The following is a 16,781-nucleotide window of genomic DNA, read 5'->3' as shown; positions in this document are numbered from 1 at the left end:
CCTCTTTGTGTTTCAGGTTCATATCAGAAAAATGGGAAATATATGAGTGCCTATCTCAAAAAGGCTTTTGTGAGGATTAAATGAGTTAATATGCATAAAGAACTTTTTAAAAAAGTGTCCAGGGGTGACTTGGTCGCACAATTGGTTAAGTGTCCTACTCTCGGTTTCGGCTCAGGTCATGATCTCAGGGTTGTGGGATCAAGCCCCACGTCAGGCTCCATGCTCAGTGAGGGGGTCTGCTTGAGATTCTCTCTCCCTCTGCCCCTCCCACGCTCATGCTTGCACACTCTCCCTCTCTCTCTCAAATAAATATCTCTTTTTAAGTAAATAAATACATAAGTGTCCAACACATATCAATTACTTATCTCTACTCCAGAGATGGACCCTTAAGAACTGCTCTCTTGCTAAATGCCCACAGACGCCCTCCAAAGTTAAGACCTCCACCCCTCCTCTCCCTCTAGGTTCCCACGGGCATCAAGGACCTGCCAGTGTGAGACTGTTCTCAACACAAGGCCATCACCGAGGGGCTACCTGCCTCTAGACTGCCAGTCCACAGCATGCAAGAAACCCTAGCGACATCGACACTGTCGGTCCCCAGCCGATCGTCAATCTCCACACAGGACAAGTTCTCCACTGCAGGCCAAACTTCGAGCACAGGCCCCCGGCCCCCAAGGCACTCAATCGTCCCACCCCCCAGCAAGTCCAAGGGCTGGAATTCCGGGACCAAATTCCATCAGATGCGCAGGACCATTGCCGAGGACACTGAGTGGTCACTGGCCATCGTGCCCCTCCTCACAGAGCTCTGCATTCAGCACATCGTCAAGAACTTCCAGAGTGAGTCTGTCCCTGCGCTGGGCAGGAGGGGAAAGCCAGGACTGGGCCAGGATGGGTGGGGACTGCCCAGAGGCGAGGCCTCAGAGGCTGGGTCCTGGGGCAGCCCCAGCCCTTCTGCACTGTGTCCTCATCTCTGCTCAACACTGCCCTTCCCCCCTTGAGGCTGGAACGGTTTCTGCTACTGTCTCCACTTCCAGGCCCCACCAGATTCCCACCCACTCTGTGCCCTGCGTGTCTATGCCCTCTCCTCACCTCTCCCACTCTCTCCAGCAAAACCCAGCCCAAACCATGTTTACCGAACACCTCCTCCAGTAAGCCCTCCCCGATGGACCCTCCTCCACTCTCTTGGAGCCTGCCACGGTCTGTATAGGTTCTTGTTCTGTACTGTGTGCTCTGTAAATGGCCATCCTTTTCAGAGATGAGTTGCCAGCCTCTCCTCCTGGACCGGGTGTTCTGAGGACAGGATCATCATTTTATCTACAGCACCTACCACCTGACCCAAAGTGTACTCAGCTGACTGATTTATTGTCTGCCTCCTCTCCTAAGAGGGAGTGGCTTCCTCTGTCTTGTTCGGTCTCACGTTCAAGGCACTTAGAACAGTGGCTGGTGCACGGTAGGTGCTCCCACATTTTCTAGTTTTGAAATGAACGGAACAGATCATTTGGGAATCTCTGAACTCAGGATCATCTCCTGCATCAGACCAAGTGATAGTTGAGGGCCAGACCTGAGATTCCGGCTCAGACTGGGAGCTCCAGGAACCCAGATGCTAAGCTGTCCACTTGCAGGCAGGGAACACCCCAAAGCCTGGGGCTGCGCCTCCTCCCTCAGACAGAGCATCCCTGGGAGTAAAAGCTCTCTCCCCTCTAGGGCTGGGGCTCCCTGAGGGCAGGGGAGGGTCTTCCATTTCCTCGGTGCCCCTAAGCAGGGGTACCCGGCACTGTGACTCCTGTTTTCCTTCCTGTTCCCAAAGACAACCCTCTCCTGAAGCAGCTGCTTCCCGCGCACCAGCAGAAGGTGCTGAACCTCTTGTCACCCGACCTGCCGCTGTCGGTGACCGCCAACCTGATCGACGACGAGAACTACTGGCGCCGCTGCTGCACGCAGCGCTGGCCCGTATGCCACGTGGCCAAGCATGGGGGCAGCTGGAAGCGCCTGTTCTTCGAGCGGCACCTGGAGAATCTGATAAAGCACTTCATCCCGGGCACCACGGACCCCGTGGTCATCCTCGACCTGCTGCCGCTCTGCAGTAACTACGTGCGGCGGCTGCGCGTGGATCAGTTCCTTCCGCCGGTGCAGCTGCCGCCGCCCCCCGGGGAGCTGTCCGACTCCGGCAGCGACGTAGAGCTCGAGGAGCCCGCCACGGACCACTACCAACTGCGAGACCTGGTGGCAGGCCTGAGCCATCTGGAGGAGCTGGACCTGGTGTACGGGGTCAAGGACTGTGGCATGAACTTCGAGTGGAACCTCTTCCTCTTCACCTATCGGGACTGCCACTCCCTGGCGGCCACCATCAAGGCATGCCACACCCTCAAGGTACCAGACGGCCCAGCCTTCCCCCACCTCCCATTCTCCGCGCGCCTCTCGGATTCCCTCTGCCCTCCTCTTCTCCTCCAGTCCCATCTTCTTCCTCCCATTTCGGTCTCATTCTCTGACCAAGTGCCCTTTAATGCACCGGCACCAAGCTGGATTCTGGGGATGCGGGGACAAACAAGGCACTGCTCTCCCAGTTCACTGGCCATTTAGCCAAGGAACAGCTGCACTCCAGGCCCTATCCTAGGTGCTGAAGATTCAACAAGGAGCAAAATTATACCATTTGTGCCCTCTGGAGCTAACAGTCTGGTGAGATAAAAGGCACTCATCAGCAATCATGTAAATGTGAAATTACAACTAGGATAGGCTTGCTAGATTTAGCAAATCAAAATACAAGACATCCAGTTAAATTTGAAACTCAAATACACAACGAATAATTTTTTTTTTAGTAAAGTAGGTCCCAAATATTCTGGTTGGAAGAGGGAAAGCCTGCCAAAAAGTCAGAGAAAAGGGGGGCATGGTCTTGAGTCACAGAGCCAAGAGAGGGGTGCATTTCAAGAAAAGGGGCAGGCAGCAATGGAGGGGGGATGATGCTGAGGACCGAATTTAGCAAATTCAGAGGTCACAGAGCTGGAACTGTCAGTGGAGTGCCAGAAACAGGGACCAGATCTGAGTGGTTTATGGAAAGAGTGGGAAGTGAGGAAACAGGATGGCTGTGATCAGCTTTTTCAAGAACTTGGCTGTGAAGGGGGTGAAGGGGAAATCAGTAATAGATGAAGGGTTTGGGTTTTCTTAAAAAGATATTTGCATGTGTTTAAAACCAATGTAAAGCTCCATCCAATAGCAAGAAAGTGGCTGGGTGCAGGAGAAAGGCACAGGTTCGTTGACCAAGGAAGGTTCCTGAGATGGCAAGAGGGGTGGAATTGACTGAGATGGGACAGTTGGCTCTGGGCAAAGGAGAGAGTGGATGCGGTGGGTAGCAGTGGGCTGCTGTTTGGTATTAGGAAAATGAGGGGTTCTCATTCAATGGCTGGGGAGGCAGGAGGAGGAAGGGAGGATGTAAGGTGGCCCCCTGAAGTTTGAGGAGGCTGGAGAAGGTTGAAATCATTGTTTTAGAGGAGGAAAGAGTATGTTGTCCAGAGAAACAGGGCTGAATTGGCACACAGCATTGAGGGTCTAATGGTGGTTCCAGAGATACCAACCAGTCCTGTCATGTGACATTTTCCATTGTGTCGGTTGCTTGGGCACAGATATGCAGAAAACAGAGAGTGGGGCTGATCCAGGGTTGGAGCTTTGCCAGATAGGTGCAATGAAATGACAAGAGGGACAAGAGGCTCTAACCTGGCTAAGAGGGACGTAAAGAAAGCAAGGGACTTGAAGGATGGAAAGAGGGTGGAGAGGCCTCAAGGAAGAGGGAGGAGTGGAAGGAGCTGGTGAGAAGGGGAAGGGTTAGGGCTCCCATCTCCTGTATTCCCCATGCTAGTCCTACCCCATTCCTTCATCTTTTCTTTCCATCCTCCCAGTTCCCATCTCTCACCCTGGTTCTCACCCTGGAGTCTCCTTCCAAGAGTTCCTCTCCTTGCCATGGTGGATCTTAGCCAGCTGAAGAGGGCACAGCGAGGGGCTGGGGCATCAAACAGACCTAGATTCAAACTGTCACTGGGGCTTGATCACTGTGTGACCCTGGGCAAATGACCCATCCACACTCAGCCTTCATTTTCTATCTGTAAAGTGCCTGGGATGCTGAGGGTTAGAGACAATGCTTATGACACCCTCTAGCAGCATGCCCAGCACGTAGTGATTCCTCGATAAATGTTAGGCTTTCCTTCTACTGCCTGCCACCAGTTCTGCACCCATCTGCCAGGTGGGGGAGTTCTGCTCTGCCCAAGGGCCAGTCAGGGGGCCATTGAATGAATGCCCAAGGCCTCCCCGGGGCTCACCTGCAGAAGGTAGGCAGGCAGGCAGGCAGGCAGGCAGATTCCCCCTGGCTGCCGGCTGCAGCATCCCCTCTACCTGCCCACAGATCTTCAGGCTGACCCGAAGCAAGGTGGACGACGACAAGGCACGCATTCTAATTCGCAGCCTCCTGGATCACCCAGCCCTTGAGGAGCTGGACCTGTCGCACAACCTCATCGGGGACCGGGGCGCGCGCGCCGCGGCCAAGCTGCTAAGCCACAGCCACTTGCGCGTGCTCGACCTGGCCAACAACCAGGTGCGTGCGCCTGGCGCCCAGTCTCTGGCTCACGCCCTAGCGCACAACACCAACCTCACTTCCCTCAACCTGCGCCTCAACTGCATCGAGGACGAGGGCGGCCAGGCGCTTGCCCACGCCTTGCAGACCAACAGGTGCCTCACAACACTGCACCTCGGCGGCAATGACCTGTCCGAGCCCACCGCCACGCTCCTGGCCCAGGTGCTCGCCGTCAACACCACGCTCACCAGCATCAACCTGTCCTGCAACCACATTGGGCTGGTAAGCTGTACCTTCTGGGGCCCTGGGGAGGTGGGTATGGAATCCAAGTGCCCTGGGTGCTTCCAGATAACTGTTACCACCACAGATTTTCCCTGGTTCTAATCCCAGCTCTGCCATGTCGCACTTGGTTAAATTACTTAACCTTTCTGGGCCTCCATGTCCTCATCTGTAGAATGGGGATAATAATAGTATCTACTTCTAAGTAGATACCGGTTGTTACTAGGAGGAGGAGATGAGTTGTACTTGTAAAGCCGTGAACATTGCAGGCACTGGCTAGGACTTCAGTATCGCTAGCTGTTATTATTATTCAGGGTTATAGCCTATGCTAGGCGCTGATATCCTTCAGTGTTCCTTTATTTCTCACAGTTACCTAGTAGAAGGTATACTTTCTTTTTTTTTTTTTTTGAAGATTTTATTTTTAAGTAATCTCTACACCCAACATGGGTCTCGAACTCACAACCCTAAAGTAAAATGTTGCATGTTCTACCGACTGAGCCAGCCAGGCACCCCAGCAGAATGTGAATTCTTTCTTTTTTATTTTTTAAGATTGATTTATTTACTTGAGAAAGAGAGAGAAAGAGAGATGGGGGAGGGGCAGAGAGAGAGGGAGAGAGACAGAATTTCAAGCCTGGCTGAGAGAGGAGCTTGACACAGGGTTTGATCTCATGACCCTGAGATCATGACCTGAGCCAAAATCAAGAGTTGGACACAACAAACTAAGTCATCCAGGCACCCCTAGGATGTGTATTCTTTAAAAAAATTTTTTTTTAATTTTATTTATTTATTTATTTGAAAGAGAGTGAGAGAGCACAAGCAGGGTGAGGGGCAGAGGGAGAAGCAGACTCTCCTCTGAGCAGGGAGCCCAATGCGGGGCTTGATCCTGGGACTCCTGGACTCCGGGACTATGACCTGAGCCGAAGACAGACGCCCAACCAACTGAGCCACCCAGGGGCCCCTAGGATGTGTATTCTTAACCCCAATTTACAGATGGAAAATTGAGTCTCAGAGAAGCTTGTGAATTGCCTGAGAGCATCCAAGCAGTAGAGAGTGGCAGAGTTGTGATTCAAACCCAGACCTGGTTGAAAACCAGATTTATTTATTTGGGGCGCCTGGGTGGCTCAGTCAGTTAAGTGTCTGCCTTCGGCTCAGGTCATGATCCCAGGGTCCTGGGATCAAGCCCCACATCAGGCTCCTTGCTCAGCAGAGAGTCTGTTTCTCCCTCTCCCTCTGCCCCTCCCCCCTGCTTGTGTGCTCGCTCTCTCTCTCTCTCTCAAATAAATAAAATCTTTTTTAAAAAGAGATTTATCTGAGAGAGAGAGAGAGTGTGCGCAAGGGGCAGAGGGAGAGGGAGAGAGAAAATCTCAAGCAGACGCCCCGCTGAGCATGGAACCTGATGCGGGGCTGCATCTCTGGACCCTGAGATCATGACCTGAGCAGAAAACAAGAGTCAGACGTTTAACCCACCGAGCCACCCAGGCGCCCCTCCTGGGTCCTTTCTGGTAGGTGATGTCTCTCATTTTCTCAACCAAGTCTCAGAATAAGAAATGCAATTTACGTGAACACCCAGTGAACATATACATCGGTATAGTACCCTTGAAATGTACTTTCACTACTTGTGATACATGCTGATATTTTCCTTTATATTCTATTCTATTTCATTTTTTTAAAAGACTTTATTTATTCATTTGACAGAGATAGAGACAGCCAGCGAGAGAGGGAACACAAGCAGGGGGAGTGGGAGAGGAAGAAGCAGGCTCCCAGCAGAGGAGCCTGATGCGGGGCTCGATCCCATAATGCTGGGATCACGCCCTGAGCCGAAGGCAGACGCTTAACGACTAGCCACCCAGGCGCCCCTCTACTTCATTTTTTAAAAATGCATCTGAAACCCATTAAACTGGCTTTGCAACACACTCTTGGGTCACAACCATAGAACACAACCGTTCTGCCTCCCACATAAACGTCTTTCACATCAAGCGTGGCCCACCCAGCCCAGAAGGGGCTGGAGCCGTGAGGACTAGGGAGGAGGACCCTCCGTGTGCTCCAGCTGGGGCACTGCACCCTCTACCGAACCTCTCCAGAGAACAGCCGCGTGCGCGTGCACACACACACACACACACACGCACACGCACACACACACTGTCTCCACTCGAGGTGCTTTGGCTACAAGTAACAGAAACCTGAACCAGGAAATGGCTTAAACCAGAGGAATATTCATTATGTCCCATAATCAGAAGCCCCAGGGTAGGGGGCCTCTGGAGTCAGTAAATTCTCTGGCCAGGTGCCGCCATCTGCTCTGCCCACCCAGCCGCATGGCCGTAACTTCCCACATGCTTCTCTCACGGTCCCAAGATGGCTGCTGCACCTCACATAGGGCCAGGCTCAGAGGCAAGCACCCCTCTCTCTCGTTCTCTTTTCAGAGTGAGAAGAACCTTCCCAGAAGCCACTCCTTCCATACTTCCTCCTCAGATGTCATTAGTCAGATCTGTCTCACATTCCCATGGCTGAACTGGAGGAGGGGAATTACCATCATTGTCACAGAGCCATGTTTTCCAAACCATGAGGGTTGAAAAATCAATTTAGCACGTCTTGAGCACCATTTTTCTTCTAGAATAGAATGGAACAGGATAGGATAACATAGAACACATTAGTGTGCTGCACGAAGAGGTTAACTGTTGTTTGGCGAAACTCTCGTTCTAGTCCCGTCTTTATATAAACGTGCATATGAGTGTGTGCACGCATGCGCGTGTGTGATCCTGGGCAGTGGTATGAAATGGCCCCTTCCCTTGTACTCCTCTCCCAGGACGGCGGCAAGCAGCTCCTGGAAGGCATGTCAGACAACAAGACCCTCCTGGAGTTTGACCTGCGCCTGTCAGATGTGGCCCAGGAGAGCGAGTACCTCATTGGCCAGGCCCTCTGTGCCAACCGGGAAGCAGCCCGCCAGCGGGCCTTGAATCCCAGCCACTTCATGTCACCAGTCATGGCCAAGGGCCCTGAGAACCCTGCAGGATAGGGTGGGGGACAGGGCTGGGGCAGTGACAGGACCTGGGTCACTGCCCTAGCCCCATCCCTCATTTCATGCTCGGTCATGCCTGCTGTAGAGTGTCATGCTGGTCTAGAGGGAGGAGAAAGGGGGAGACCACGGATATTCTTGGGGTGAGTGATCAAGGGTGATGCGGATAAAGATGTGAAGAGGGGGAGGGGGCTGGGATGGGGGCGAAAAGGGGTATGAAGTGGGATCCATTCCCTGTATCCTGGAAGTGTATATTACCAGACCCCCTGAAATGACCGACTGCTTCCAGGATTAGGGAAGGCAGAGAAGATTCTGAAAGCCTGTGCCTGCCCAGAATCTCCCATGGAGGCTGTCCATCTCCCTGACTGCCTGCCCCCCGCCACCTACTTAACAGATCCTGGACTTCTTCACCTCCAGACGTGGGCGTGCCTGCACGCATGGGTACACACACACACACACACACACACACACACACACGCTCTCTCTCTCCTCTCTGGCTACTCTCTCTCTCTCCTCTGGCTACTGCAGAGCTTTGCCTGGCTCTTCCACCCTCACCCCTGCCGATGCTACCTCGCGATTACTTGACTCTGCTAAAGCGATCCCGTTCTACAGGCCATTCCATCTCCTAATTCCCGCCACCCCCCAACCTGGGAAGGGGGCAACAGAGTTGACAGGAGGGCCTCAGACCCACTGCCCCCACCAGGGAGCTTCTGCTGGGAGGAGGAGAGCGTGGGGGAGATGCCACACCGCGGAGGGAAGTCAGTGAGTCATCCACAACTTTATTATCCACCAGTTTGATTTGTACAATCTTTGCGCTTGGAAGTCCACAACAGAAAGGCCACAGTGTGATGCACCCAATTGACAGAGACCTGTCTTCTCCCCAGCCAGGCCCAGCCAACCCCACAAGCCCTTGTCCTCAGCACATATGGAGCCTTCCAGGTGCCCTCCAAGAGTCCCCATCGCTCTGTGGCTGCCCACAGGAGTCGCATCAACCCACAGGGCCACAGAGGACCTGATAGATTCAGGCTGAGCCCCGCCCCCCATCCACCTCCCACTGAGGGGTCCAGAGCCTCCAGACCCGTGGTCTTTCCAAAGGGTGGGTCGTGGGCTGCAGCCACAGCCTGGGGGTGCGTGCTCTCCAGGGACTCCTTCCAACAAGCAGGTGCCAAGCAGAGCACCAAAGAGGGCTTGGGAGTGACTGCACTTGTGTGCCTGTCTGGGCAACCTAGAGTCTGTCTGTGCCTGACACCCTCTGACAGTTCTGGAGTGCAAACGTGTAGCTGTGAGGGTGTGTGAGTGAGTGTGTGTGTGTGTACATAGCCACAGCTGCTAGCAGAAGTTCTAATTAGAGAAACAAGAACATTCAGTGTAAAGTTTAATTTTAGAGATTAATTAATTTTCTGGTTTTCGTTTTCCCTGGCAATCAATAAAGCTACCAAGAAAATAGACCAAAGAATCGGTTTCTCTCTAAGTCTGTGCGTGTGTGGAAGGTGAGGCTGTCTGTGTAAGGAGACCTAGGCAGAAATGGTCGATACAAGCAAAAATCATAATAGGGGGCCCCCTGTCCCCTCCTCCTAGCTCAGGCTCCATCTCAGGAATGGGCCTGAGGGAGAAGGAACAGTCTCTCTCCCTCCTTGGAGCCATAAAGTAGCCAAGCTGCCTTCACACAAGGGCATGACATCCCAGTGCCAGCTGGCCGAGAACTGGGGCCTGCAGCCACAGCTCACCACCTGGACCTCACAGATGTCCGTTCAGAGGAAAGAGGGGTACTCCAACTACCAGGGCCCCAAGGAGCATAGACTCGGGGTCCAGGCAGGTTCAGTGCTGGCAGGCAGGTGACCACGGCTGCCCAGGGAAACCTAGTGGGCAACTGTTCCCTCCTGCCCAAGCCTGCCCTTCTCCCGCCTCTGCCTTCCCACTCAGCCATCTCCACAGGAAAGTAAAGCTCAACCACAGTGGGCCATGAGCCGTGGTGTCCCCACAATCTGTACCTCCCAAGTCCCCCAGGGAAGGGGGAAGGGGAGCCAGAGGAGATGTTGCATAGGTTGCAGTCATGCCCTTGGCAGGTGTAGGCCTGGCTAGGCTGGAGGAAGATGGGAGAGGAGGCTGAAGGAGGGGAAGGAGGAGCTCGGATGGCTCAGGCAAAGTGAGGAGCATCGGGGTGAGCGATGTTGGTGGCCCAAAGGGTTATCCTCTCCAGCTTGACATGGGAGCTCAATCCCTGGGCACTGAGTCCGCTGGGAAAACTTTAGCCAGGGGAGTCAGAAGGGCAGGAGGTTGTACACAGACATGCACACCGAAGCACATCAGGGTGGGAGTGGTGGGGGAGAAAAGGCGGTGTCAGAACTTCAGGAGAACAGGATGTGGGGCCAGCGCCCTTGGGTGGTGGCAGGGTGCCCTTTCGAAGATCCTGGGGCACCCTGCAGGGCTTCAGCTCATGGGATAGGGGAGGACAGAGGGTTGGGCAAGATTTAGAAAATTTCTGCCTCTGACCCTGCCACTGGAATTGAGTATTTCTCCAGTCAGGGCTCGTGAGGACAGCCTCAGCCCTGCAGAGGTAATGTGTGGGGACAACCGCTCTTCACACCACCCCCCACAAGTCTGGGGAAGGCGAGGGTCACCCCAGACACCCCCACCTTTGGAGGTCCTTTCCGTCTCCTCCCACTGCCCACTCCCACCTGCTGTGAGAGTGCCCCTTTGTCACCCAGGTCTGTCTCACACTCTTCCCACCCAGGCGTTCACCTTGACCATCTTTAATGAACGTGGGTGGGGGTATCTCACCCCCCAGAAGGCAGAGCCTCCCAGAACCCAGGTCAGGACGCTGCTGCCAGGAGGCTGCAGCTTAGAGACAGGACTGAGGTCCACACCCTCCACATTTGGCCTCCCTCCTCCCTGGGCAACTGCTCTCCAGCGCCAGCGAGCAGGAGGGGAGGGAGGAGAGTGACGCGCGTGTTGTGTGAGCACAGTCCCTCCAGGACCCACAACTCCAGGGACCCAGCAAGACAAACAGCAGTGGAGGGAGTGGCAGAAAGGAAACCCCGATGTTTGGGGCCAGCGCCAAGAAGAGGAGATAGCAACATTTGCACGGTTTCGAGACGGAGCATCGGGGCTGACCCCTGGCCCCCGCCTCAGACCCACTGAACTCATTAGCTGGGTGGAAGCCAGCCCTGCTGTTCACCAAACCACCGCCCCTCCGTAGAGAGAGGCCCTGGTGGGGCCAGGCAGCGAAGGAAGGAAAGCCCCACTTTCCCTTCCCCACGCTTCTACACCTCCCCAGCTGCACAGCGAGGGCCTCGCCTTTGAGACGGGCCCCACGCGGTGCCCGTGCACAGTCGCCACTAGCAGTCAGAAGATCCACTGAAAGGCTGGACGGGAAATCTCGAGTGTGCGAGAGTGCGTGGAGGAAGGGGAGGTGTCCCCCTAGGAACTGAGTGAGGGGCGGGGCTGGAAGAGCCGACTGTGCCCGGGGCGGGAGTTCCCGCCCGTCGGTTTCTTTATGTACAGGAAAGGGGGGGGAGGGTCCGGACCCCATTGGGGTCGGTCCCGCGCCCCCTCGCCTCCCCGCGCCATGCCCAGCACAGCCCTCAGTCACCATCATGACTCCCCCGGCGACACGCCAGGGGCACAGTCCGACGAGGGGCCGGAGGGAGGACCGGCGGGCCTGCCCGGGGCCGGAGGTCACAGTGAGGTCTCTACGCAGGAGCCGTGGCGGTGCAGCGGACGGTGGCTGTGGCCCAGACACCCCTCCTGCCGGTGCACGATGAGGACCGGGAAGTAGAGGGCGTCGTGGTAGGGCGGCGGCGGCCCGGCCTCCTCCTCGTCGTCGTCCTCGTCGTATGCTGGCCTGGCTCGACAGGCGTGTCTGCTCGGTGGGGCAGCTCGCCTCGTTGACGCTGCCGCTCCGGCTGCGCCACAGGCAGCTGCGCCGGGAGCCGTAGAGGCGGCCGAGCGAGAAGCGGCTGCCCCCGCAGCCCGGCCCGCCCCCGGGCGCCGGGCCGGCCCGCGGGCTGGCGCAGATGCTGAGCGCGCTGCGCGAGAAGATGGACGAGCTGCTGACGGCGCGCTGGCAGTGCTCGCAGCTGCGCCGGTACGGGGCCACGCCCGCCGCGCCCGGGCCGCCCACCCCGCCGTAGCCGCCCGCGGGCGCGTAGCCACCGCCCGCCGCCCCCGCGCAGCGCGCCCCCAGCCCCGCCAGGTCCATGAGCACCGCCTCCGAGTAGCTGGGCACCAGCTGCTGGTTGGAGCGGATGTGCCACTCGAGCTCCGTGCTGTCCACCGTGTTGACCCGCGGCAGGCGGTGCGTGAGCGGGGGCAGCAGCTCGTCGCTGGGGCTCAGGCCGCCGCCCGCGCTGCTCGCCGAGCCCGGGCCCTCCAGGCCGAAGAGCTTCTCCACGTGGTAGTGCGCGTAGGCCGTGCGGTACTCGGCCAGCACGCGCAGCGGCCACGACAGCGTGAGCAGCGCCGCGGCCCAGAAGGCCGACGAGCAGGCGTACCAGGGCGGCCGGGCCGGGTCCGGGAAGGCCACCATGAACTCGCGGAAGTCCACGTTCTTGAGGTGCATGCCCTCGCGCGCCTCCATGTAGTCGTCCAGGCCCTCGTTCTCGGCGAAGAAGCGCGCGCGCTGGCACAGGTAGGCGTTCTCGGCCTCCACGCTGGCGAAGCTGAAGCACTTGGTGAAGCGCAGGCGCGTGGCCGGCGCGCCCTCCAGCCCCACCAGCGCCTTGGACACGTCGCGGACGCCGCAGCGCGCGTAGTCGAACTCGGCCTCCGCCACGTGCGTGTTGACGCGCTCATGGTAGACCTGCGGCGCCGGGGAGGGCGGCGGGAGTCGCTTCTGTCGGCTCACCCTCGTCCGCCCCATCGCCGCTCTTGCTGCCCGCTCAAACCCTAGGCTGCCCCGCTTTAGAGCCCGCTCGGAGCCGGGCACCATCTTATCATCGGCTTTACAGGGCCACGCAGGCCCTCAGCGTCCTCCGTTACGGGCTGGAGCTCGGACCTACCGGTGTGCATGCTAATTGTCATGAAGCGCTGCCTCGTCAGGGGGTCAGGTGCTGGCGGTGAACCGCCCATCGTCGGGCTTGCCCAGCCTTTTTGCCCTGTCTCCCAAGTCCCCCGCTGCCCCTTCTTCCCCTTTTACAGTGTGTTCCCCAGTGGGCGGAGGAGCGCCCTGTCCACCGGTCTTTGTCTCTGGTCTCCCTGTTCCCACCTTAGCTCTCACCCAGCCCCCTCCCCGATTTCTCACAGGCCCCAGGCTTCCGTTTACCCATCCCAATACTGAGACAGAGGTCGCCCTCCACTGAGAAAATATCTTCTCCCAGGGCTCTAATAAGGCCCAATCCTGGCGGGTCCAGGAAGTGCTAATTAGCCCCCACCCCCACCTCTCCATGGGGCCTCCCGCGCCTACGTCCATCTCTTTGCCAGCCGACTCCCACCTCTGGGAGCCTTGGACTTGGGATCCAGGGCCCTAGGTTTGAGTCTAGCACTACCGCTTAGAAGCTGCAGACCTCGGGCAAGTCACTGAGCTGAGGATTCCTTACCTGTGAAAGAGGACCTGGTAGCAGCCACCTCACTGAACGGGTGAGAGCATGCTGTGAGATAGTGCCTGGGAAGCCATCTCCAACCATTAAGCACTAAGCAGTATAGACCCTGGAGCCAGACTGCCTGGGTTCAAATCCCAGCTCCACCACATACTAGCTGTTTGACTTTGGGCAGGGTACTTAACCTCTCCAGGCCTCAGTTTCCTCATCTGTAAAATGTGGATAGTAGTTACCTACCTCATAGGGTTGTTACGAGGATTAAAGAAATGATTTGGGATTTATAATGTATGTCGGGCAGAGCCTGGCTGCTAGTGTTTGCTGTTATTATCATGGTTGTTACTGCCCTCCTGTTTCCGTGTCCACAAGAGCTCACCGCTGCCTGTGCTCCTCCCCCTGGGGGCAGTCAGTCAGGGTCCCAGCACCCCCCTCCCATCTGGACTGGCCTGTGCTCCCCTCCAGCCCCTCACCTGGGTGGTGGTGTAGGCGTCTCCATTGCGGTATCGGGTGACCTGGCGGGTGCGGCGGACATAGTGGTAGCTGATGGCCTTCCACCAGATACAGGGCGTGGCCTGCTGCATGCGGCCCACACGCTCCCGCACGCTGCTCACATCAACACGGTGCTGCAGCTCATGGCGGGCTTGGCAATGCCAACACTCCACCAGGTAGACGGCGTACAGCATGAGCAGGAAGGCCAGGGGGATGTAGACATAGCCGTTGGAGCAGGGGCTGTCGTGGTACATGAGGCTGTTGCCCTGGTAGGCGCTGCTGAAGGTGAGGCGGGTCACCGTGGTTACGTGGCACCAGGCCACGGCCCCCAGACAGCCGTACATGAGCAGCGAGAGCAGCAGGCACTTCCAGTGGGACTCACGGCAGAGGGACTTGGTGAAAGAGGGCTGGATGGGACGCTGCTGCTCAGATGGGCAGGGGAAGGTCCGAGATGAACGGGGAGTGAGACGGAGTGGCGGGACCCGGCACAGAGATGGACGGAGGGGTGGAAGCCAGCATCAGAGATGACAGGCAGACAGGGACGCGGAGAGAAAAGGTAAGACCGAGATGGGAGCCGAGGACCAAAGATAAATGCAGAAATGACCCAGAGTGAGCCACAAGGACAGGAAAAGAGACCAGAACGCCAGTACAGGAAAGTGCAGAGAGAGACAGACACCCCAAAAGGCAGAGAAGGATCAGAGCCAGAGATGGAGGGAGGAGGCCCAGGTGGCAGAGAAGACACAGACGGATAGGATGGCACCCAGAGAAAGAGAGTCCAAAGACAGACATAAAGATGGCCATGAAACAGGAGGTGTGGATGGGGAAGACAAGGGAGGACAGATAGGCATCAGCGAAGGCAGGTCCCCAGCCAGGACTCCTTCCAGGTGTTCCAGGAAAGCGGGGAGGGACCCACTGACATCACCTTCCCACTGAACAGGTGGGGCCCTCACACCTTCCCGATTCTTTGAATCCTGGGTTCTGCAGGAGCCAGTCCTCTTTGACCCATCCACCTCCCCGTCCCTCACAGACAAGTAGTCTCATACCTCCTTTGGAGGGGTGGGGGGGGTTGCCCAGGAAACCCCAAGCTCTGACTCCCCACATTCTGACCCCGAGGCCTCCTGTAAGTCTCCTTCCTGGACCCTAACATCCTTCCCGTGTTCTAAGTTGAGAGGGAGAGGACTGGCATCTCTGAGTAGAAGGCAGTCCAGGAGGAGATATCCAGAAGGGCAGAGGCAAGTGGCTGCGGAGTGGGGATGTGGGACCGGGTTAGGGGGGTAGGAAGGAGGACGTCTGCAGTCCAGTCATTTGTCAAAATGATTCTTGGGGCTTTCTGGGGGCCTGTTAAAGCACTTGGCCCGTTCGGTCCCACGGTCGCCCCAGTGAGTTGTTTACACGTGTAGACTGGGTGCTCCTGAGGGCAGGGTCTCATTCTCTGCATCCAGGGTGCCCACCATGGTGCTGGCACCCAGCAGCCAGGATTTTGGGTGGTGGGCTGTGCCTTCCCACTCCTCATCCCTGCTGTCTAGCTTTAGGAACTCCCCCCTCCCACACACACACCCTCCTGCTGAGATCCTGATTTCCTCCAGTTTGCCAGGCCTGACCTGGAGGCTAGCCACAGGAAGGGAGAAAAGGGTGGAAACGAAGGGCACAGTCACAGGCAGCGGGCCCTGAGCCTGGTGTGAAATGAGAGGAAAGATCTGGAAGTGCAGATAGGTAGGTGGGCTAGGCAATAGCACACAGCATATACAAACAAGATTAGGGTACATGTACCTTTCCAGGAGCCTTGTCCTTGGGGGGTGTGCAACGTGTACCTTCGTGTGCCGGCCTGAGGGTGCACGTGTCCCACTGAAAGCACAGCTGAAAGGGTCTCTACCTGCAGGTCTGTCCCTGCCCATGTGCTTCTGCCCTAGTGCGGTGTGTACACTGTGTGCACAAGTGTGCACGGGCGATGGGGGAGGGGAGCAGTGCTACTGGTACCTTCCTCAGTCTCTTTGTTTCCAGGTTAAGAGGACTGAAGAACAGGGCCCCCAACTAGGGATATGCTTATTTCCAACACTCTGAAGGATTCCTGGGCTCAGGGCCCCCCTGGGAGTGGGGAAGCTGCATGGACGTTGGGAGAGAGAGGTGCACTCACAACCTCCTAGTGACCCCAGGGGGAATCTCCTCTGTACACATTTGACCTTCTCAGGACCACAGCTCAGGTACCACCACCATTTCCCCATGGTACTCTCCTGCCTCTGCAGCCCCTCCAAGTCGCCCTTCCTGGCCTTCAAGATTGCATCCCCTCAGCGAAACAGGATTCCTGCCACGGTCCCCACCCCATCCGCCCGGGGTCCGCGAGGCTCCGCCCCTAGGCCCCTCCCCCTGCCCAGGACCCCCGAGCCCCGCCCCCGGCGCAGCCCCTTCCCCGCCACGGCGGACATCTCCGGCCGCCGGTGGGGGCATCGGCGCGGGACTGCGGCTGCAGCGGCAGACTCGGGGTGCGGGGCGCCGGCCGCGCTGCGGCGGAACCGGCGGGGGCCGCGCGCCGCGGGGGATGGGGGGCCAGGCTACGGCCGCGCCCGGGGAAGGGGCGCCGCCTGTTCTCACCTCCTCTCGGGCGGGGCCCTCGGCCGCCGCCGCCGCCGCCGTGGGCTCCTCCGGGACCCCGGGGCCGCCACTTCCGCCGCCGCCGCCGGCGCTCTCTCCCGCGCCCGAGCCAGGGGGGGACATGGCGTAGAGGGGGTGCGTCGAGCTCAGGGCTGCCCGGGGGGCTGCCGGGGGCCGAGGGCATCCTGCGCGGGCCCTGGGGAAGGGGCGGGAGGGGGCGGGGCCCTCGCTGCTCCCCACCCCCCGCTGGGGGGAGGGGGCCTGGAAAGGGCACCGGGGGTAGGGGGCTTAGGGGCTGGGGGTGGGGAGGCGGGCTGGGGGG

General features: G+C 57.8%; 2 protein-coding genes across 2 annotated transcripts; one reads left to right on the top strand and one right to left on the bottom strand.

Annotated features, from left to right (window-relative positions):
- The first annotated feature begins 499 nt into the window (after positions 1-499).
- TCTE1 (t-complex-associated-testis-expressed 1) lies at positions 500-7,907 on the top strand. The gene is made up of 4 exons (XM_026506952.2): positions 500-834; positions 1,805-2,367; positions 4,388-4,837; positions 7,638-7,907. Exons 1-4 carry the CDS (start codon positions 558-560, stop codon positions 7,845-7,847), a joined length of 1,500 nt encoding a protein of 499 aa, XP_026362737.1. The 5' UTR covers positions 500-557; the 3' UTR covers positions 7,848-7,907.
- A 699-nt stretch (positions 7,908-8,606) lies between these two features.
- TMEM151B (transmembrane protein 151B) lies at positions 8,607-16,704 on the bottom strand. The gene is given in 5 exon segments (XM_057303960.1): positions 8,607-11,682; positions 11,684-12,648; positions 13,852-14,292; positions 15,641-15,727; positions 16,460-16,704. Coding segments are annotated over 5 exon segments (1,773 nt in total). The 5' UTR covers positions 16,583-16,704; the 3' UTR covers positions 8,607-11,525.
- Between the last annotated feature and the right edge of the window lie 77 nt (positions 16,705-16,781).

Source organism: Ursus arctos, unplaced genomic scaffold (assembly GCF_023065955.2).
Source record: "Ursus arctos isolate Adak ecotype North America unplaced genomic scaffold, UrsArc2.0 scaffold_29, whole genome shotgun sequence".
Classification (NCBI taxonomy): domain Eukaryota; kingdom Metazoa; phylum Chordata; class Mammalia; order Carnivora; family Ursidae; genus Ursus; species Ursus arctos.
This window is presented reverse-complemented; position numbering and strand designations above follow the sequence as displayed.